Here is a 24,461-nt window from a genome sequence, read left to right as displayed (position 1 = left end):
CTGTTTTTGAAATAAGACTACTTGAATATTTAAAAAAAAAAATGTGTCACCAGAAAAGCCAACTTAAACAGGATTTTCTAAATTTCTTTACTAAAACTAATTTATCTGGAATTGAACTTCAGTTTCAAAAGTTTGTCTATTTAAAAACCATTTTTCCTCATAAAGGGATTTAACTTATGATAACATCATTATGCTTCAAAGTATTCAAAAATGAGCATTGTAGGCATGGATAGCCTGTGTGATAAATTTATAGATGGAAAAGACCTGATTGACAAACAATTGAGATACCTACCAAACAAGCCATATATATGGTTTTTGGACTTTTTTTTGAGCACCAAAATCAAATTTCTACGCATTTAAAAACCTATTTTTAATAAATAAAATCCCAATTATTACATGCCCAAATTATTTTGTTGAAAGGATATTTAGGCTAGGCGCAGTGGCTCACACCTGAAATCCCAGTACTTTGGGAGCCCAAGGTGGGAGGATTGCTTGAGGCCAAGAGTTCGAGAGCAGCATGGACAACATAGAGCAATACCTTGTATCTACAAAAAGAAAAAGAGAAAAATTAGCTGGAGTTGGTGGCACAAGGCTGTATTCTTAGCTACTTGGGAGGCTGAGCCAGGAAGATGGCTTGATCCCAGGATATCAAGGCTGCAGTGAGCCATGATCACACGATTGTGTTCCAGCCTGGGTAACAGAGCGATATTCTGTCTCTAAAAAAATTTTTTAAAGAAAGGTTATTTAACTTGATCCTTCACATTGGATTGACACAAGAAATAAGTGTGAGGTGGGCTTGAAAAGAGCAGATCTAAAAATCAAGGTGAATTTTTATGTTTGACTATATTCAGTGGTAACACTGCATAAAAAGATGTCCTAAAGGCTTCAGGCAGTTCAGAAGAGTATTATTAGAGAAGGAAACAGAAAAAGCAAAAATATCCTACTGCATCATGGACTCGATAGAAAAGTCATTATTTATTTTTGTTAAATATAGATAATACCTGTTTTGCACATACATTCTGCTTTTATGTACATTTGCCTTTTAAAAAGTCTTTCTATATTTTAAGAATACAAAACAATATAACCTATAACATTTAAGTATCCAATAGATTTTATAAAAGGTTTAATGGTACATCAGAGGTCACAAACATTGTAAATTACATATTGTTGTATTTGTCTCACACAGATTATTTGCCACTGTTAGCTAGTCCCATTGGTTTGTTTAAATAATCACATTTCTGTAATAGAAAAGTAAAGAATACACATTAAGAGATAATTTTGGGAAAGCATTCACTTTTATATTTTCACGTTAAAGTAATAACATGCGTACAAATATTTCTTTTTTGTTGTTGTTTTGTTGTTTTGTTTTGTTTTGTGAGACAGAGTCTCACTCTGTCGTAAAGTTTGGAGTGCACAATCTCACTGCACCCTCTGCATCCCAGGTTCAGGCAATTCTCTTGCCTCAGCCTCCCGAGCAGGTGGGATTGCAGGCATGCACCCACACCAAGCTAATTTTTGTATTTTTTTAGAGAGACAGGGTTTTTGCTATGTGGGCCAGGCTGTTCTCAAACTTCTGGCCTCGAGTGATCTGCCTGCCTTGGCCTCCTGAAGTGTTGGGATTACATGCATGAGCCACCATGCCTGGCCATATAAATATTATTTTTGTGTTACTTTTTTTGGAAGAGGGGATCCTGACTTGTTGTGTTTCATGTTGGTACACTAAAAGTGTTGGTCATCCTATACCAAAGATGTGGCTTAATCCATTCTGTGTACTTGAGATATATAGGAAAAAGTAAAGTTTAAATAATTGTAAAATATTATTTTTCAAATTCACCCTTTTTATTTCCTAGAAAGTGAGTTTAGTGAGCTTAGAGGGCAGATGAAAGGGCAAAACCAAGTAACATCATATTCCTCTCTAATATTTGTTACATACTCGAAGCTGTTTAGTTCTCCTGTTTTTATTTCGGGGCAACTCTGGTACTCCCCAAAACACAAAACAAATAAGCATCCCACTCAGAAAAACAACAACCACACAACCTGCTTAGGTTTACTAACAAAAGTGTCGAATTGACAATGGGGCATTAGAAGTTGTATAGCCCTTTTCCTACATATTTATACCCTGATGTTTACTTTTTTTTCTCCTTTCTTGATTTATCCAACCTGTTCCTTATTTTATTGGATAAATTAGAGAAGTTATGTAAATAATATTTTTTGTTAGTTTCTCTAAAAGTTGTCTCTAGGGCTCATTTACTCTCCAGACTTTTCAGAACTAAAAATGCAAAAGTTGATGTGCTGAAGCTGTTGACATGTCTAGCTTTTCAGCATTTTTTCTTTTAATAAAGAAATTTTTGAAGTTGAAATGTCAAATTTTGTATTTCCTTGTGTTATCTGTGTTACTATATGCTTTGAAATGGAAGTTCTTAAAACGAATTAATTTTAAGGATTTCTTTCCCCATATCACACTGGAACTTTGCTGCAGCATTGGTTATAAAACCAAATTTAGGATAACAGTAGTCTCTTTAAAGGACATTCAAAAGGATTCTCTAGTGTCAGATAATAAATGAAATCACTTATTTGTTGATCAGTCATATTAATACACATCTAATACTACTGAATACTAAACACTAACTCCTAATGACAGTGTTTCCTGTGTGCCAGACACTATGGTATATATCTTATATAGATCTCTTTTAATCCTTACAATACTCTTAAATAACCTTGCATAGTATTATCTCCATTTTACAGATGGGGTAAATGAAGCTTAGTGAGAGATAACTTGTTAGGCAGAAGTCGAGATTTAAATCCGTGTTTGTTTACAAGTCTGCTATGTAGTACATGAGGAAGAGAAGGATTTAGTCCTGTTTCATCCTTCTTAAATGTCAAGGCGTCATTTACAAACCAGTGATTCTTACCTGCCAGTTATTTTCAATATTATATTCCATTATTATCATACTATCAAGTATCATCTTGTATTAAGAAATTACAGAGATCATTACTATTATTTTTCTCTGTTAGGCATCTCCAAGAGTTACTGTTGATGACTATTTAGTAGCAAAATTAGCAGATACTTTGAATCATGAAGATCCAACCCCTGAAATCTTTGATGACATTCAAAGGAAGGTATTATTATGTACAGCATTTATCATTTTATCTTTTTTGAGAAAAAATACTTTTATGTAATGTAATTAGTTTTTAAAAACTTTTTAAAAGTAGAGTGGTATTAAAAAGATAAGCTATGGCAATTATACTTCTCAATTCCAGAAATGTAAACCAGTATTTTTGTTTATTTTGTTTATTTTCTGAGGAAAATCCTTAAGTTGGGTTGTTTTATTTGAATTTGATTGTAGAGCTAGATATTAACATGAGCCTTGAACCTTTACATGTACTTATTTCTCAGAAAACACTTCCCAGAACATGCTGTCTGTGACTTGTGTTGCAGTAGGATTTTTTTCAATATAATTTAGTTACTGGAGGGATCAGAGGAAATCATTTGTTGTGAAAAAGTCTTATTGCTGACAGCGTGTAACTATGATACATTATGACAAGACCTCGGTGTGTCTTTTGGTGAAATTATATTTCGTAAAAATCACCACATACCTGTATTAATTGTTGACTATCTTGATTTATTTCACCAAGGTATATGAACTGATGCTACGAGATGAAAGATTTTATCCTTCCTTCAGACAGAATGCACTTTATGTGCGCATGTTAGCTGAGCTTGACATGTTAAAAGATCCTAGTTTCAGAGGATCCGATGATGGGGATGGAGGTAAGGTGGCACCCATTTTACACATATATGCATATATATTTGTATATATTCGGCTTACCAAAAGAGCTTTTATATAAGTTAAAAATGTTATTGGAGTCCAAATATAAACTGTAATATATTTAAAAATCTACAAATGAATGACAGAGTTTAGTGACTGTACTAAATTAAAATATTGAAAATTTAATAATGGATTAGAATATAACTATAGAAACCTTGAATTCTTAAAGAAGAATGTTTTCTTCAGGTGAGTCACTAAAATATTTTTATGGCAGTTTCCCTTTTGCGAGTAAGTAATAATATTCATGATTAACAATAGAATTATTGAGAAGATTTAATATGCAATAAGTAATGACTCAGTATATCATAAACTATAAAGCATTATAAAAAAAACTACAGTTTTAAATATCTTTAATTGTATACTTTTCCAAATTCTACACAGTGTGAGAGACTTTTGAGCTAGAAAAAGCTGTAAGAGTCGTTTATTCCAACCTTCAATTTTTTCAAATGAGGATAATGAGACCTATTAACATGTTATAGTGAAAAAAGTGTTTTAGGAGTCAGAATGTTTAGATTTTACTCCCATTCTACCACTTACTACCTATGTGTTGTCCAAGTACTTAAATTCTTCAAGCCTCATTTTTCTGAGTTGGTAAATCTGGAACAATATCCTCATAATATCTTACATTAGTCATTGTTAGATTTAAATGGAATTATGCATTTGAAAATGATTTATAAAGTAAAACACAAGTATCGATTTTTATTAGTAAATAGTGAGTTATATAAGAATAGTGGGAGGGATAGTCTTTAGAACACAAGTTTCCAAATTCTTAGGCCCAGTGATCATTAACTTGTGATTCAATTCAGAATTATTTATTAAGCTCTAATTAAATATCTGACGTTTGATGATCTTTCTGGTATGTTCTACCAAGTAAATGAATGAGGTCAATAAAAAGTAAACGGGAAAGATTAAGTATTTTAAGAATGCTTCAGTTATGACCATTTACTAATGAACAGGTTTTATGGACAAGCACACTTGGGAATGGAGATAAAATAGCGAGGTCGTGAGCACTGCTTAAAAAAATATCTCTATTATGGAAGTCTCTCAGTCTCCCTTCTCCTCCACCTCTTATCCCTCTGTCTACACTAGTGAGATTTTGTTTTTTAAATAATCTAAGAAATCTAGTTACCGAAGTTTACATTTGAAATTTAGTAACTTTTGTTTGGATGGTTTATCTGATGCCTTGGGTTTTTAAATTAATACTCTTTCAAGTTTACTTTTGTGTACAATTGGAATAATCTATTAACTGATTTTGATTGCATAAGTATGGGAAATTTTAAAAAAAGAATAGAGTTCTTCTCTGTGAGTTGAATAGTAAAATTTTATGTACCTCTAGTTTGTTGTATATATCTGTACTTACTGTCTCTGTTGAAAAATGTTCTTTTATAGAGATACTATATGAAATTTGCAATAGCAACTCTGTGTCAACTAACCATCCTAAAATGACTATCATAAAAGTTTTTGTTGTTTATACTAATTTTATCTATTTTAGAAACTTCTTAGTATTTGTGAAGTAGATTTTCTATATGACTCAGAAAGAGAGAAGACAAAGTCATAACCAACTAATTTTATGGGCTTCTAAGTAACGTGTAATTTAAACTGGTGATGGTAGCAATATATTCTGTGGAAGTAATTTTTGATCCTATAATTTAAGAACTCTTTCCAGTCTTTTAAATGGACTTTTAGCTTCCATTGATATCTTTCCAGCCAGTCTGTCGTCTTCAGTACAGCTATTGGAAGCAAACTATAAGCAATCTCAAACTTCCTAAAATCATATGCTGTACTTTTTTGAAACATGAAGTATATTAAATTTTTTTTTTTTGGGAACTGGTTTTGATCTGAAGTAAATTTGCTTCTCATATATCAGTCATTGAGTAACTTCTCACATTTGAATCATTGATTGTAGTTTGAGATTACATACTTATATATCTTATTGTCTTTCTAAGACATTGCTGTCTAATATTTTGTTTCCTAATTGATGAGTTTTATACTGTGAAATTATCCCTTTTTTGAAACCATTTGAAAAAAATATGTGGACTGATGGGTATAATATGAAACATTACTATTTAAAATAACTGTCAGGTTTTTTTTTTTTTTTTTTTGAGACGGAGTCTCGCTCATCGCCCAGGCTCGGGTGCAGTGGCGCCATCTAGGCTCACTGCAAGCTCTGCCTTCTGGGTTCACACCATTCTCCTGCCTCAGCCTCCCGAGTAGCTGGGACTACAGGCGCCCGCCACCACGCCTGGCTAATTTTTTGTATTTTTAAATAGAGATGGGGTTTCACTGTGTTAGCCAGGATGGTCTCAATCTCCTAACCTCATGATCTGCCTGCCTCAGCCTCCCAAAGTGCTGGGATTACAGGCGTGAGCCACCACGCTGGGCCAATAACTGTCAGCTTTGTTGTCTTTGTCAGTGTTTAGGTTTTAGGCCACTGGTTTACCTTTTTCAAATAGTAATGCTTCTGATATACTTCTTTTTATATGATTATTTAATCAAAAAAAGGCCTTTCCACATTTTTTTGTTATAAATTAGTTTTCTGACTTTTAAAATTAAGCTGCTCAGCACTACATGCATTTTTTAGACATTCTGAAATTTTGACTACCTTTTAGACATTCTGAAATAATTATCTAATCTAGGGATTAATGTGCAGCTGATTTTTTTAAAAGTAGTCTACATTTGAGCCTAAAATTAATGGACCAAGTCATATCATATGGTATAGTACTGTATCCTCTGGTGGTTTTTCTTTGCTTGAGTAGAAATTTCATTCCTATTTAACTAAACTTAATAGTAGGTAGAGAATTAGCTGGTTGGCTTGCTTGTGCTTACTATCTCTCCTTTTTCTCCTCATTTCATCCATTGCCCTTTCTGTTTATTCATGATTACTTTCTTTAGTTATTAAATTATTTTAAAAATAGATATTTTCTCCTTTATTACAACAGAGTTTCATAGTCTTTTAAAACTATATGAATATGTTTTCCTTTTTAAGTTTTAATCTCAACATTGTTTTTCTCACCATGTTGAACAGTGCTTTCTTTTGTTTTCTAATATTTGTAGGTAGTCATCCAATTCTTGATTAAATGTCGACCAAGATTGATTTTATACTGTATTTCTGGATCTTCTTATTGTTGATCAAGAAAGTAAACTATGCCCTATTTTGATCCCAAATTCTCCTTTAACTTGACTTGTCTTTGGTGGGAAGATTTAAGAGGTGGGCAGACTACAGAAGAGGTAGGAGGCATATAATTGAATAAGGAGGATAGAGAACTATTTTACTCATTTTAAGTATCACCAAGGGATAATCCTAGGTGAAATTCCCATTTTTTTAATGACCCAAAGGGCTGAAGAACCAAGAAATGTTCTTGAGCATTTAGAGTAAATTTGGAAGGCAGTATCAGCTGCCTCCTTGTAGAAATTATAGTCTTGCTTTTTTGAAGACCCATTTAGAGAACCAAATTCATAAATAACCTCTTAAGTGCTAGAAACCATATATTAAACTGTGTATGAATATTGCTTTACCATAGATTTGTTTATGTGTTTAATAAAGAAACACCTTAATTGGTAACTTAATTTTCTTAGATTTATAATAAAACCATAAGGGAAAAGATTATTGCTTGATATTAATGTTTACTAGTAATCTAAAATTGACTTACTCTCTAACATTAATTTTTCCCAGTTGCTTTTTAAAAAAGTTAAATGGAATTGCATAAGCAGTTTTAAGTGTCTTTTTGTCTATTAGTTATATATTGATTTAAAAATCTGGACTTCCAGTATTTTCAAGAAAATCTACCACCAAGAATAAGAGGACTTAATAGACCTATTAAAAATAAGTCTGTTTCTCCCTCACACTACAGACTGATTTTATTTGTAATCTTTCTTAATCCAGTGAGACAGAAGTTACAGAATAGTGCTGATGTTTCCTAATGGGCCTCATTCTGCAGTGTTTTCCTCATGCTTATATTGTATTAGGCAACTTATTTGATACTATGAGAATAAAAACATTTAATAATTACTCTCCTGAACACTAATGCCTTTTTGATTTTTGGCCAGCTATCAGGTACATACCATATTGTCACTTAAATGCCTGGCTTAGAAAACCATAGAACTTTAAGGGATCAAGTTTTTGGGAGTATTCCACAATTTTATTTTTTTATTTATTTTTTTACTATTATATTATATCTTGGCTTATGTGACTTTCATTCTTGGTGTTTGAACCTTAGATAAAGCAACCGTTTTAAAGTTTTTTGCTGTATACTAAGTTGAATTTCCCCCCTGCAGAATCTTTTAATGGGTCTCCTACAGGAAGCATAAATTTGGTAAGTACTATTATGGGTACTTTATTAAAGTGACTTGAAAATAATGTAAAAGGCTGAGCCTTAACATATGTAAATAAATGATATATAAAGAGGGCCCCAAATCATAATTTAGTGTTGTAAAAATTATTATGCTCTTAAAGAAATGCTAAGTTCACATATAAGGCATATATGAATTAGAACTTAAAAATTACATTTTATCTTTATTTTAAAAATTGGTTTAGGTTAAACCTGCGTAATTGCTTTTGTGCATTTTGTAAAAAATTGATTTCATTATTTTTAATTCCAATATTTAGCATGTTTAAATTATGATTACTAAATTGCTATGATAGGCAGTAAGTTTGTGACACATAAATGTTTATATTGGAATCAGTTTTTTTCTCCTCTTGTATTTAGAAAGAAATATAAAACTGGTGAGGATAACCAAAACCAAATAGATATTTCTTATAGTCTACACCAAAACAAATTCAGGTCGTTGTAAACAAAAAAAATTTTTTGTTAAGTTTAGACAGTTTTACAGCAACTACATCCTTAATGATTAGAAGTTAGAATGACATGTTTTTAGAATCTCAACTGTCATTGGCATTTTATATATTCAAGGTACAGTGTAAAATAATGAACATTTTAACTCTCTTATATATCCAACCTTGCCATTGAATAACTTATTTCCTAAGATGCTGTTAGGAGGAAATATTAGTGTTCTATGAAGGTTTCAGTCCAGTTTGGCTGGGTTGGGGAGGGGAAAAACAGGTAAGGTATTGTTTGTTTTGTTTTTCCTCCTACCTGCATTACTTTTTCTTTTAGACCTTTCGTAATAGCTAAATGTTTTAGAGGTTAGTTGTCTTATGTTTACTTCTAAAATAACCTTATTGAGTAAATGTTCTATTACTGTATTATAACCTTTAGTAAAACACTAAAGCAGATCTGTTGTGGAATTGTCAGATACTTTGTAACTTTTAAAATATTTCCTAAATCATTTGGTATTATTACCATTTACTTGTTGTAGTCCAGAGCTTTAAACAAAAACGAATTGCTCCTAGAACTTGAAGGAAGTGTTAAAAATAATGTTCATTATATAGAAAAGTTTCCAAATGTGATGAAACCCTTCCTTGGTTTGAAAGTTTTTAGTATTCACATTTGTAGTGCTTGTGTAAATATTTAAACACTACTAAAATTTTTTTTTTCTTTATTCCATGTCTGGAATAAATGCTTTTCCAAATAAGATAAGTCTCCTTTGTCACATGGTAGTATAAACCAGAATAGTCTCTGGATAAAAAGAAGGTCATTCTTGAAGTCAGTGACTTGGAGTATTTTATTATTCCCATAAATCTATTTGATTCATACTGTTAAGTAGTTGGACCATGTAGACAAATTTTAGTGAATATCTGCGTTTTAAAAATAGCTTAAGATTATAAACTAGATCACAATAGTTTATTCCAGTATACTAAACAAAGGAGATATTTAATGTGTTTGGTATTGTACTCATTTTGCCATTGGTAGCTTGGTAGGTAAGTTACAAGCATTTAGTGCCATTTTCGTTGTGTTTGATGACTATCATCGTAAATTTGAATTTTCAATTTTTGTCTTAGTGTTAAAAAACACTTTCTTACAAGGAGTTTAAGAATCATAACTTAAGGAGTACTCTGCAAATTGTGCTTATTTCAATATAGCATTAATGTACTTGTTTTGAAATCACAATTCTCTTTTGCTACATTTCTAAATCAAGTGTAGTTTTGTCAATATTACTTTACCAATTGTAACTTTGTAGTCCATTGGATATTTACATGCATTATAACTGTAACTAATATTTTTCCAAAGTTTTCATCATATGTAATGAAAACAATATTTACTAATTGCATATTTTAAAAGAGATAAAAAGACATTTCTCCACAAAGCCTTTTTAACAACTTTTGGATTGCATAGTATGAGATGCTAACATGTTTAAAGAGATAAGTATATTTACCTTTTTAAATGTTTACAAGGGAAGGTTACCATTATTAATGATGCTTTTTTTAAAAAAATAGATTATTTTATGTTAGCTGTGCTGGCTTATAATTAGAAGAAGTTATAGTAGAAAATATAAATTTGGTAGAATATTCCATTTCCTCTGAGTCTTCTTTCACATAAAAATATTGAAGTAAAGGTTGTGCTATTTCTATCAAAATGATTTCTTGAGCACATAAAAATAAATGCATCCTTTTTTTTTTTTTTCCAAAGCATTTTCATTCATAGCGTGTCCTGACAGTGATGTAGAGTAGGTATTAGCCCCATTTTACCATTGGGAAAACTGAAATCCAAGAAAGTAGTTGATATGGTTAAAGTCTCTTAAGGTATTGATAGTAGAGCATGGACTAGATCTAATTTAATTTGATGTCTTTGCCATTTGAGTTGACCAGGGAAGTCTTGTGGATTATCTGCATAGAATTATCACATTTTACTTCTCTTAACAATCAGTTTTTAGTAGATACATTTTTGGCCTTCTTCTTAGAATGCAGTTGCCTTAATTTAAGTGACTGTGTCATATGGATGGTTGCATTTAAGTCATTTAGATGACTGTTTTAGTAATAATAATATTACATTAGGACTCAAAAGCTCATTCACATCCTATTATTTTTAAAGAGTGAAATATATCTGAATTTTATGAATATGTGAAATGTGTGAATAATGTAAATACATGAAATATGTCTAGATTATATATGTTAGGTGCCCTCAAGACCACTTCCAGGCTCAGTGATTTGCTAAGAAAACTCACAGGACACACCATAGTCTTACTCATGGCTAGAATTTCTTACCGTGAAAGGTTATAAAGCAAAATCAGCAAGACAACACGTGTGAAATGTTGCCATCAGGAAAACTCATTGGAGACTAAATGTACAGGTTTTTTATTGGAGGCAGATTACATAGCACATACCAAAATTCTAGACTCCTAGAAGGAAAGCAGGTGTTCAGCATAAACATTTCTTATATAGATAGTTTAGGTATGGTAAACCACTCTTACTGGTTGGAGAATGCTGGGAATCTTCCCTAAATTTAAGTTCCCAGATTCCGTCCAGGGAACAACCTTGGAAGCAGTCTTTTCTAGGCAGAGCAGTTTCAGGCTGCTATGTTAACTCTGCAGTCTGCTTTAATTAGATGATTATATTCCTTTTTATGTATGTGTGGATATATGTATACGTGACAAAAATATTTTTAAAGTTTAGACCCAAAGGTCGTAGTTATAAAAGATTCGTTTTGAGTCAATCAATAGGCATTTATGTTTGTGGAATTGTTTTTGAAAACTGATCATTTAAAATCTATCATTTATCAAATTAAATGAGGATTTACCTCATTTAATAAATAATCAGAATAATAGCTAACGTTTGTTATATTAGGCAGTTTTCTAAATGTCTTACATGTCTTATTTAATCTTCACATAATTCTCTGACTTAGGTAGTATTCTCATTTTATAGATAAGGAATCTAAATTAAGTATAACAATTATTTCTATATTAACAAAAGTATTAAGCTAAAAATACAGAGCTGGTTCTAGTATATTTCAACATAAATGTTAACGTAAGAATATGTCTACTTATTTTTATCTAGATTTTCTTGCCATATAAGGACCATAATTGAAAAGTAGCAAGTTACAGTAGATGGACAAGCAATTAAGGGAGAACTAACCTAATAAGTTTATTACTGAATTATTTTGTTTTATTGTTTCTTAATCTTTGCTTTTTTTCTGTTAGCCTAAATGGAAAAGATTATTGTGTGTGGAGGGGATGGAGGGTATACAAATAATATATAGTTTACATGCATGAAAATGAGTAATTGTAATGCATATATGATGTAGAATTCTTTGATACTTTTTTTCCTACAAAATTTTAAAAATTTGTTTCCGGTTTTTTTTTTCTCAGTCTTTAGATGACCTTTCAAATGTGTCTTCTGATGACTCAGTACAACTTCATGCCTACATTTCAGACACTGGTAAGAGAGTTTGAAGTATAATTACTGCATTAAAACTATGTATTATTGTATCCCTAAATAATTTTCCACACTTAATTTTTACTAACCTTTTTTTGTTCTCTAGTCATATTTCTGTTACTTTTTTTCTGCAGCATGTCCTTCATTAAATTCTATTGTATTTATTTGCTTATGTATTTGATCTCTCTAAGATTGTGACTATCAACATTTGAAAATGCTTATGTTCTAAGTGTTTTACTATTTCTAATAAACTCTGAAACCATTCTTTTCCTCTTTGTGCTTGAGTCTAGTTGATAATTGTCTGTATAATTCTCATTAAATCTTTTCTGGAGAGATCTTAGTTCAGGATTAGTTTTCATACATGCAAAGTCAGGCTAGGTAACTGGGTTAAATGAAGCCTCCGGTATAGAAACTTGCAGAACTTCAAGAAGTGCTTGAATGAGGTGAGAAACCTCTAAAGCTTTGTGATCATTCAGCATACATGTAGAATTGTTAGTAAACCCAGGAAAAATAACCAGTTTTCATCATTGCCATTGAGTTATTAGATAACACTAATGAGTATTAAATAATGATAGTTTTCTTATCTGACCTCTCACTGTTCTTAGAATATAGAAGTGTGTTTGTCATATTACATACTGAGGTATATACCTCAATTCAATTTCATGGTTACATTTTAGACACTGAAGAGATTTTATAGTATAGTATAGTATAGTATAGTATAGTATAGTATAGTATAGTATAGAAGACATTAACTTGTATCTTTTAAAAATAGATCTTCATTTCCATTTTCTTCTCACTGGAACTGAAGTCTCAATTTACATTTGTTGCCTGCCAGATTTCTGGAAGAAAACAAGTATTTATTAGCTTCTTAAAATGTATGGAAGCACTGTGCTAGGTATATTTTTAAGAAATTATTTCAGGCTGGGCTTGGTGGCTCACGCCTGTAATCCCAAAACTTTTGGAAGGCCGAGGCAGGCGGATCACGAGGTCAAGATATCGAGACCCTCCTGGCCAACATGGTGAAACCCTGCCTCTCCTAAAAATACAAAAATTAGCTGGGCATGGTGATGCGTGCCTGTAGTCCCAGCTACTCGGGAGGCTGAGGCAGGAGAATCGCTTGTACCCAGGAGGCGGAGGTTTCAGTGAGCCGAGATCACACCACTGCACTTTAGCCTGGCAACAAAGTGAGATTCCATCTCAAAAAAAAAAAATATATATATTATTTCTTCTTGAGAATCGTGTAAATACTGAAGAAGCAGCATAGTATAGTGGTTAAGAGTATAACCTTTTTACTGAATTGCTTGGGCTCAAACCCCAGCTCTGCCGTTAATAGTTGGGTGAGCCATCCAAAATTAAGATCTAGTTTAAAAAAAAAAAAAAAAAAAAAAAAAAAGCTGCTGGTGAACCTGAGTGAGTTCCTTAACTTCCTTGTACCTTAATTTCCTTATCTGTAAGATGGGATAGTAATAATAATAATACATAACTCATAGAGTTGTTATGGAACTAATTAATTACATTGGTAATTATGCATGATAGACATATTTGATTGTTGGTTCATTAAATACTTATTTTACTAACTGGACTTCAGAGTCTCTTTGATTCTAGATCTTTTAGCATCTTTATTTCAGAAAGTAGGAGCTTATAGACTAGTCCAGTGCTACTGAAAGGAAGCAGTACACACACAAGAATGGTGATCTAGTATGTGTATTGCTTCCTTCATTCATCGAGAAATCTTGCTTTAAAAAGTATTGGCTAAATTAAACAATATGATTAGTAATGAAGTTGATTTACATTCTGGTGCCTTTTTTTTACATAATAAAAATTAGTAGCAAATAGTTTGCAGATCACCTGCTGTGAGTAACATTGGTCTAACAAAAACAAACCGTTCTAGCTAAATCACCGTCTTCACAAAACCAATATGTGTAACCCCATTGTCTTTAAGTCACATTACCTTGATGTCTTCTGCATTTTTTTTTATAATTACCTTATTATTTTTCCTACCGTGCATGCACCCTGGGTGATCTTCCAAGCCTATCGATTTTTGACAAATTCTGATTATTCTTTCTTATAGCTCTTCTCCTTTTTTGTTTCTTGCTATTCTTGCTCTTGTTAATTTTTAATTGGTTATGGTTAGCTGCCTAATTGGCCTCTGCTTTCTATTTTCCTTTCCCAAACCTATCTTGGACACACCTGATAAAACCATTCTCTTGTTGCCACGCTAACTCCCTTGAGAAATGGTGGTTCTCTAACGTGATTAAAATGTGTTGTGCTGTTTGATTTGCATAAGTCTCTGAGAGACAGACAAGTGGACGAGGTGAACAGTGAATAATAGTGCTACTTATAAAGCAAGATGTCCAAAGTGTACTTCTAGTCATATATTTTGTCAAATCAGAAACAGTGATAATAGATGGAAAGGGAATGAAAGACAATTTTGAAAAGAAAGTGCAAATCTTAGAAAAATTTTTATGAAAGTTCGGGAAGAGCTTCTGTCCAACTACTCTTGCCAATATAGAGTTCTAACTTATATGTTATTAATTTACCAAAAAGCTATACTGAACTTCTTCTGCCCAGTTGTATACAAAGTAGCAAAATATTAGCCCCAGACCTTGACCATTTTTATTCACACTTAAAAATCAACGTAATACATTATTACAAGATCAGTTTTAGACTTCTGGTTAGTGTGGTAGTCTGAACTGCTATGGGAAATCATGCCTTCCACGTATAGAAAGGCTGAAAACATTATTACAAGAATAGCTGAAGGGGAAAAACTACAGGTGCCATATACCATGAAGAAAAATAAATTCAGGGAATTGAAGGGGTGTTAAAGCAAGGGGTTCATAGTAGCATAAAGACTGGATCTTGATTTTGATAGCATTTTCATTCCCTCACATTTAGAGGAGGCAGGATGGGCCAAGGCCATGGGAAGCTGGAACAAAGTACTTCACATAAAGCCTAGAGTCACAAAGGGCAGCTCGATGTCAAAGAGGAACTAGGAAAACTTAGCCTGCCATCAGTAGAAAGAACAAGAAATGTCAAGATTATGATTGGAAATGGTATCTGTCACCCACAAAATACTGAAAGCCCAGCTTGCATCCCATCATGAGTATGTCCGGATTTAGCTGTCCTCAAGTGATTATGTACTGCAAGATCTCAAGCCAGAGAGTTAGTATTAAAATTATTTCTGAACCACTGAAACCAGCAGTTAGAGTGATGACACTTGACACTGTTCAATGTGAATGCTTCCCTAGCCAAGGGCACTCAGAACACCCAGGGAGAAATAAAACCAGCTGGAAATGAGCTTACAGAAAGCAATTAATAGCAACAGAAAGAAATATGAACCACAATAAGAGAAAGCCAACAGAACCAGCAGATAATTTGCATCCTGTGAACTTGGAGATGGCAGTCTTAATAGATTTGGCCATAAGTATGTTAAAAATATTCCTAGAGAGAAATCCTAAGACAAGAATAAACAATATGAAAAAGAACCAAATAGAACTCTACAGATAAAAAAATACAGTGATTGAAATAAAGGTCACAGGATAGATTAAGAAATAGGCCGGATACAGATGAGAAGAGACTCAGTATTAACTTTTGGAGACCTAATTGTAGAGTGCAGAAAGATAAAGAAATGGAACATCAGAAAGACAAGTTAGAGAAAATGATTTAAAGTGCATCTCCTTAGTTAAGATTAGCACAAAATGGGAACAGGCTTTGATTTTAGAGATTACCTGACTTGATATGTGGCAAATTAATGCGAAAATGCTTTGAAAAAAAAAATCCCCAGAATAAACTGCACTTGTGAACTATTGAACATATCAAAGAAAAAGAAAATTACCAGAAGATAAATGTTACCCCGTGGCTGTTGCTGTTTAGTTGAAAAGATTTTAATTATAACACAACTGAAGAGTGAAGGCTAGGACAAAACATTATTTTGTTTATTTTTTCTATATTAAATTTAAGAAATTCTAATTTTACTCTCTGAGGTAACATTAGATGTAGTAATATAATGATGTAGTGATGTAGTAACAGAAAGCTCTTTGGAAGAGAGAGAATTGTAATGGGTACCACTTTGTGATTGATAGTGTCGTACTAAACTTAGTTTATTTTGTATTTTAGCCATTATATGTAATACCTTATGGATGTGAGTATGGAGGATGGGAATCTATCCTTTGGTGACATCCTTCTGTCTCAGTCTATCATTTCAGATTCTTCTTCATTTCATATTATCTTTTTTGTTTTCTTCATCTTCCTCCTTTTTTGTGTCTTTCGTTCCTCTTCATTTTGTTTTAAATGACTAGTATATGCTGACTATGACCCATATGCTGTGGCAGGCGTTTGTAATGATCATGGCAAGACATATGCATTATATGCCATCACTGTACACCGGCGCAACCTGAACAGTGAGGAGATGTGGAAAACCTATCGTCGTTATAGTGACTTCCATGACTTCCACATGAGAATCACTGAACAGGTAATGAATTTTTAAAAACTTGTGTACTTTATGTTGTTTCTTGATTTGATTTTGATTATAAATCTGAGGATGCTCAGATATTGATACGTTTAAAAAATAAGGTAAGAATTTTTGGTATAATCACCATAAATCTTAGAATTAATCTGAGCATTTAACAAATAAATCAGATGTTGAACGCTTCATCAGTCCTAACCATTACGGACTAGTGACAAACTATCAAGGGTATACCTTGGAAAATTAAAGTGAATACATGTTTCTGATTTTAAAATTTGTTCGTGTGTATTGTGCTTTTCGAAGTTTTTTGGGCTTACTTTGAAGTAGGAATGGGGATTGCTATAGGACATTTTGTGCTTTTGTTTTTGAAGGCATAGTTTAAACCTAGAAGTTATTTTAAATGGCAGTTTCATCCAGCAGTGTAACAGTGAAATGAATCCTTGATTCATTACTCAAATTATTTTGAATCACAACCTAAAATAAATTTAATATTAACCAAATAATATTTTAAATTCTTACTTTTAATTCTTTTAATTTTATTTTTAATTCTTGTTTTATAGAAATAATTTAAAAGGACTCTTAAAGATAACAAATCTAAAGAAATTATTTCCCTGTCCTATTTTTTTAATTAAATATTTTATTTTCTCAACTTAAAAAAAATTTTGATGAATTGGAATAAATGATCTATGAAATTTAATTCTTAAAAAGTCTTTGACTCATTCAGGGCTTTTAGGTATACAACTGGTATTAAACCAATAATAGTTAAAAGTGACATCTGATTGGGTGAACTAAAGCTTTGAAATGACATTGCACTACTTTAGAAATCAGAAAATATCTTTTTCAACTTAATATAGTGGAAAATATATAGTTGGCACCATGATAATCTTATTAAAATATCTTGTGGGTAGAGATTAATAGCTTAAAAGTGATGAAAAACAGGTTAATGTTGACTTCTGAAGCCTGTATTAAAAGGACTATTTTGAATTATATTAATAAGAAAATTAAATTAATACCTTTGGACGTACCTGTTCTTCTCTTCTGGAGTCAAATATAACCTTTCTTCATGTTTAGCTTGACTTGTTTGCAGAGATGAAATAACTTTCTGCCCCACATTGAAGAAATAATTGCTTTACCTTTTTAAAATATTACCTGTTTGATATTGTTTTAAAAGCATATAGCTCATATATCTTTTTATTCCCATCCTTACACTTTAACCAAACATGATAATTTAAAAAGTAATTTGAATTGGTAAGAGTTTTATTTATTTGCAAATGAATTTACTTGCAAATTAATGAGAGTATTGTTTAATATGAAATTTTTATTGTGTAAATAGTTGTAATTTTCTTTCTAGTTAAGAGGAATAATCATTCCCTGATTTAAATGTAGAACTAGACTAGAACTGTAGGCATTATGTTTACATATTGACAAATGTAAATGAAGAACATACCTTTTAAGAAAACTTTTAAGAGGACAGTTCATACAGAAATTTCCCTTTTCAATTCAGCACCAGAAATTATATGACATTGATACAGCACAATTTCTTTTTCAAACAGCTCATGCAAGTGAAATGGACGTGTTTTGACTTGGTGTTTCCTTTTTTGTGTTTGTGTGTGTGGGTGTGGGGGTGTGTGTGCGTGTGTTTCTTATAAAGTCACAGTAGTGATATATCTAAGTGTTTAGATTGTTCACAGAACTTAAGAGATTAAAAATTCTTTTAAATGAAAATTAGGTTTTAGTAAAATATTAAGTATCTGTAAATAAGACTTGGGGTGTTTGCCTTTTAGCTCAGCCTTATCTATATTTTAACAACAAATCCCTTATAAAATAATGGAAGAAAAATGTAATGACTTGTAATTCAGCAGTTGGTCACAGTACAGCCTGTTAACATGAACAAATGGTAACTGCATAGAGCACTTAAAGTAAAATTGTTTTAAAACAAGTTTCATTTTGTTTATATCATTTCGTGATACAATATTTTTTCCAAGACCAAGCTTGGTGCCTCACACCTATAATTCCAGCACTTTGGGAGGCTGAGGTGGGCAGATTGCTTGAGGTCAGGAGTTTGAGACCAGCCTGGGCAACATGGCGAAACCTTCTGTCTACAAAAAATACAAAAAATTAGCTGGGCGTGGTGGTGCCTGCCTGTAGTCCCAGCTACTCAGGAGGCTGAGGTGGGAGGATCACTTGAGCCTGGGAGGTGGAGATTGCAGTGAGCTGAGATCCTACCACAGCACTCCAGCCTGGGTGACAGAGTGAGACCCTGTTCCATAAATAAATAAATGACAGAGTGTGACCCTGTTCCGTAAATAAATAAATAAATAAATAAATAAATGAAAATCCAAGCTAAATGTATGAGCTATCATTTATTTTCTTTAAAGATTTTAATAATCTTATTTGTTGTTTTATGGAGACTTATAAGAATTAAAAGAAACTAATTAAAATGTTAAATGTCATGATTTTGGAAACGGCCTGAGCTGCTCATTCATTGATTTAACAAATATTTATTAAGCTTTTCCTATGTGTCTGGTACTTTTCTTGGTGTTAGCAACATATAAGGGAACAAGACAGACCAAGTCCTTGCCTCTAAGAGCTTATAGTGTAGTAGTTACTGTGCATTTCTGTTTTATTTGGTGAAATCTATATGGGTACAGATAAACTACTAATGATTTAAATGATAATATTAAGTATTCATTAAGATAACTGAGTAAAAATATGCACCTTATTAAACAAATTTTGAATTGCTTTAATACAAAATTTTAAGTCTGTTCTTTAAATTTTCCAGGAGTGTATTGGGTATCTAAACTTGGTGTGTTTAATGTAGAAAAGTAAGATCTTTGATTTTAGAATGTCTACGATTTATGTGTAGTATTTGAATTATTTGTAAACATTGACATCCTCTGTTATAATTTATTTTAGTTGTTTTTTGCTGAATTTCTAATTTCTTTTAAATGCCTTTAAAAATATTTTCGTGAATTTTTGGCAGAGGGAATTACATTACTTTTCAGGGAATGGGCAATTGTTTTGTTCGTACTTTAAAATAATATTTTAAATAGCAAGTTTATGATGAGTTAATACAGAGTGTAAATTTTCACATTTTCTCCCTTGCTTTTATAGTTTGAGAAAAGTGTTAGTGATTTATGTTTCTGTTCCAGACAGACAACTTACAACGGAGTTTGTTTTGGTAATTTAGGCTTTAAGAAAACAACTGTTTTTGTAGTTTTTTTTTTTCTTTTTATTAGTAAGGTTTAATATTTTAAAGTTTCTGAAATAAATTGTTGTTTTAATGGATACTGTCATATTGCCTTGGTATATTAGTTTGGTAGGGCTGCCCTAATAAAATACTGCCAACTGGGTGGCCCAAATAACAGAAATTTATTTTCTGACAGTTCCAGAAACTAGAAATCAAAGATCAAGGTATTGACAAGTTTGGTTTGTCGTGAGGCCTTGCCTCTTGGCTTGGCAGGGTTCTTGCCATGTCCCTATGTGGCCATTTCCCTCTGTGATGCATTCCTGTTGTCTCCTAGTGGGTCCAAATTTTCTTTTCTGATAGGATACCAGTCCGGTTGGTTGGGTTGGGGCCCACCCTAAGGGGCTCATTTAAACTTAATCATCTCTTTAAGGGCTTTATCTCTGAATTCAGTCACAATCTGAGGCACTGAAAGTTAGGGCTTCAACATGAATTTGAGGAAATACAGTACAAGCACAGAAGACTTGGTTATGCCAGAAAAAATATGTATTTTCTAAAATTGAATCAGTAGTTTAATGTGGATAGGTCATATTGCAGGAAATACCTTTTAGGACACCTTGAAAAAGTAAATTTGCTTCCAAAAACTTTTTTTTGACATGTGATATTCAGTGAGGATCCCATTTCTAATACTTCTGTGAATCACCACATTTGAGAATATTGCTATAGTATGATGTTTTCTCTATAAATTACCTGTACCCATTTTTGGTTTTCCTCCCAATACTGGAGTAAAAAACTACTTTTGCCTTTCATGTGTAACATATAATGAACTTGTTCACATTTTAGCTCTAAGCAGCCGTCAGATTTGTCCTTCTTTTAATAATGTCTCAGAATCTTCCAGTTTGGCGATGGAAATTATCCTAATCCTTTTCATTTCTCTTTAATCTCTGCACCAAGAATTAGTTTTCTTTACAGAAATGTTCTTCTTTTGAACAAATAATTGTTTTAAAAAGTTTGTTTCACTTTAGGATATGTTATCACATGGGAAAAGTGGTGAGGCCTGTTTGAATTTCAGTACTAGGCTGTTGGTCAGGTACAGTCACTAGTTAAATGACTTTGCTGTTAAACTATTTTAGCAGCTAGTATGGTTAAAAAAAATCTATGTTTTAGCAAGGCATTACAGATTACGATGATGGACCTTTGAAGGTGCATCTAAATGTTAAGTCCATAAGTGCTAGACTTATAGTATACACATTTACTTTGTGTTTGTGATTTTACAAAGATAAAGTATATGCTGACTGTTACAAATTTTTTTTGGTTAGTGTAATCTATGAGTTTATGTTTAATGTGGTTGATGGGACAAAGGTATCAATATTTATTATAATTGTATATACACAGGGTTATAATATAGCTACTATCTGTATTTTGAAAATTGTCATTTTATTTGCTAGTACTTTATTCACAGGTCAAAGACTTATTAAGGAAAATATTTTTTAAAACCTTTTATTATAAAAATTTTGAACAATCTCAACGTTAGGGAGAATATGAAATGAAATCCCACATGGTCAAAATCCATCTTCATCATTTATGCAAATTTGTCATTCTTGATTTAAGATACTTTTTAAATAAATAATATTAGAACGTGTTTTGAGTATATTTGGACAATTTTTTTATTTTCTGATTTTCACGTAATATATTGCAAAATTATCTGTTGAAGATGGTTTTGTTATTGTTGTTTGAGATGGAGTTTCGCTCTTGTTGCCCAGACTGGAGTGCAATGGCGCACTTTCATCTCATCGTAACCTCTACCTTCTGGGTTCAAGCTATTCTCCTCCCTGAGCCTCCCAAGTAACTGGGATTACAGGCGTGTGCACCACGCCCAGCTAATTTTGTATTTTTAATAGAGACGGGGTTTCTCCGTGTTGGTCAGGCTGGTCTCAAACTCCCGACCTCAGGTGATCCGCCTGCCTCAGCTTCCCAAAGTGCTGGGATTACAGGCATGAGCCACCGCACCTGGCCTGAAGATGTTTTTAATATGTGGAGAAATCATCACTTGGGGAAACCTTTTGTCTTTATAAAAAGTGCTATTGAATGTATTTTGTCTTACAGTTTGAAAGTCTATCAAGCATATTGAAGCTTCCTGGAAAAAAGACTTTTAATAATATGGATAGAGATTTTTTAGAAAAGAGAAAAAAGGATCTAAATGCATATTTGCAGGTAAGCTCATGCTTACTATAATCTACAGATTTTCATTTAATATAGCACACAGGTATAGAACGTTTTTCATTTAATATAGCACACAGAGTGTTTTTACTGTAATCGCAGGATAGCCACCACTTTTGTGCAGCATGTCAAGTGTGACATGCAGTCTGCTTAGTAATTTGTAAACATTATTTCTGCGTGTATTGATTAACTTAGAAGTTTTTAGACACTCCGTGTTAGGAATTTTGCTTGTTTGTGTTTAGATAAATGCACATGCCTGTCTTCTTCTGGCTCAAACATTTGAATTTTTTGTTTAAAGTGCTAAATGTCTGTATCATTTATTTACAAGATTCTTAAGAAAAATTACCTTTTTCCAAATCTTTTATCATAAATGTATCTTTTAGATGTTGCTGTATTGTGTACTTCTTAGCTAATGAACTCAGTATGTCAAAACTTGTTCCATTGAAGGGACCAAGCTAGAATGTTGTTACATTCCAGTTGTGAAAGCAATATTTTGTTTGGGGTTTCCATATAACACTTGAATGTTTTTGTTTGGATTATTTTATGTACTTTATTTCATACCATTTTTATTTAATGTTTTGTTTGTTTTGAGACAGGGTCTTGCTGTGTCACCTAGGCTGGAATGCAGTGGTGCCATAATAGCTCACTGCAACTTTGAACTCCTGGGCTCAAGGGATCCTCCCACCTCAGCCTGCTAAGTAGCTAGGACTACAGGTGCATGCCACTGTGCCTGGCTAATTTTTTTAATTTTTTGGTAGATATGGGGTCTTACTTTGTTGCCCAGGCTGGTCTTGTATTCCTGGCTCGAGCAATTTTCCCACCTCAGTCTCCAAAAGTGCTGGCATTACAGGCATGAGCCACCTTGCCCAGATTATTTAATGTTAACTCTAGAATTACTATGCAAATAACGTAACACTTTTCTAATGTGGATCTTCTTAGTATAAGCTATAAGATCTGAAAATAAAATAGTAAATATATTCGGACAACTTTCATATTAGTACACTTAAAGTCAAAATAGCTGATGTGAAGAATATGTATACCTAACTGTTAATTGTCATAAAATTATTGGTGACTTTATCTTAACTGTATAATTGGGTTTTAAAAAATATAAATTGATATTTTTTACTATACATTCTTAAAATTTATGAGCTAAAGTTATAAACAATAGTTAATTTCTAGCATCCTGTCAGTTTAAGATAATCTCTCTTTTTTTTTTTTCCTGTTAGTTACTGTTAGCTCCTGAAATGATGAAGGCATCCCCAGCTTTAGCTCACTATGTGTATGATTTCCTTGAGAACAAAGCCTATAGTAAAGGAAAAGGGGATTTTGCTCGCAAGGTAAGTAAGCAGACCACTGCACTGGGTTTCTTTTTAGGTCTGTTTTCTTACTTTGTTTGTAATAAAAGAAAATAAATTTAGATTTGTATGTGTGTTTTAAAACTAGAAAATTTTATTAAGTTCTCCTCAGCATGTTTATCACTATTGATAGGAATATCTACATATAAACTCCTGTCTTGACATGTTGATTATAATTCAACAGATGCTTGAAAGGAAGAAAAAAAAATTTTAAAATGGTACATTAAGAAAAGTTTGCCTGAGACAAGTCACAAGCTTTTTGTTATCTTTAGAAGGAAATGTTTCGTTCTGAGAGAAAAATGTCATTTACTTGGAATAATGATAAAAATATTAAATAGGATATGTTCTGAAAGTATTTTTGCCTCTTGAGTAAAATCTTTATTATATAAAATATTTTAAATAATTTAAAATAGGATTTAAGACCTATACTTGGAATAAAATCATAAGGTAAGACAGTAAATAAGTGCTTAAATTAGGTAGGATAGCTTAGTGGGTAAGAACACAAGCTTTGAAATCAGGCAGTCTTTTGGTTGAAATTCCTGCTCTGCTATTTACTAGCTGTGACCTTGAGCATGTTACTGAACCTTTGGTACTTCAGTTTACTCAAGAAATTAAGATTTAAATTTCATTAGAACATTATGTGAATCATGCAATATTCTGTTTATTACAGTGCCTGGAAAATAATAAACCTCTGAATAAATGTTTGCTCTTAGTAATAGTAGCAATAGGAGCAGGAGCAGCAGTGGGGGAAGCTGGTATTATTTATACCACTGTGTATTTTATCACTTTTTATAAGTCTGAAATTATTTCAAAATGAAAATGTAAAAAGAATAAGGACTTTCTCACTACTCTTCATCCCCCTAAAAAGACCAACTTTTTAGAAAAGATTAAGGAATTAATACAAAATAAGTAAAAATTAACAATTATAGGAAGTTTGGGCCAAGCATGGTGGCTCCTGTCTGTAATCCCAGCGCTTTGGGAGGCTGAGGCGGGTGGATTGCTTGGGCCTAGGAGTTCAAGACTAACCCTGGTAACATAGCGAGACCCTGTCTCTACAAAAAATAAAAAATACTAGCTGGGCATGTTGGTGCACACCTATAGTCCCATATACTCAAGTGGCTGAGGTAGGAGGATCGCT

General features: G+C 32.3%; 1 protein-coding gene across 10 annotated transcripts in view; it reads left to right on the top strand.

The window, feature by feature from the left end:
• The window catches only part of LOC105475640 (sorting nexin 13), a 469,096-nt gene that overhangs the window by 105,051 nt on the left and 339,584 nt on the right, over nt 1–24,461 (top strand). For 7 of the 10 annotated variants that reach the window (XR_011622210.1, XR_011622209.1, XR_011622211.1 and 4 more), the window contains exons 14-20: nt 3,016–3,120; nt 3,637–3,769; nt 8,103–8,140; nt 12,030–12,099; nt 16,395–16,567; nt 21,855–21,962; nt 23,195–23,305. Coding sequence is in view for 5 of the 10 variants with exons in the window: in XM_071094915.1 (XP_070951016.1) it covers nt 3,016–3,120; nt 3,637–3,769; nt 8,103–8,140; nt 12,030–12,099; nt 16,395–16,567; nt 21,855–21,962; nt 23,195–23,305 (738 nt within the window). In the remaining 5 variants the exon portion in view is untranslated. Of the gene's footprint in view, nt 1–3,015; nt 3,121–3,636; nt 3,770–6,881; nt 7,056–8,102; nt 8,141–12,029; nt 12,100–16,394; nt 16,568–21,854; nt 21,963–23,194; nt 23,306–24,461 lie in introns of those variants that run through there. The other 3 variants (XM_011731064.3, XM_071094913.1, XR_003016590.2) reach the window with 3 other exon arrangements.

Source organism: Macaca nemestrina, chromosome 4 (assembly GCF_043159975.1).
Source record: "Macaca nemestrina isolate mMacNem1 chromosome 4, mMacNem.hap1, whole genome shotgun sequence".
NCBI lineage: Eukaryota > Metazoa > Chordata > Mammalia > Primates > Cercopithecidae > Macaca > Macaca nemestrina.
This window is presented reverse-complemented; position numbering and strand designations above follow the sequence as displayed.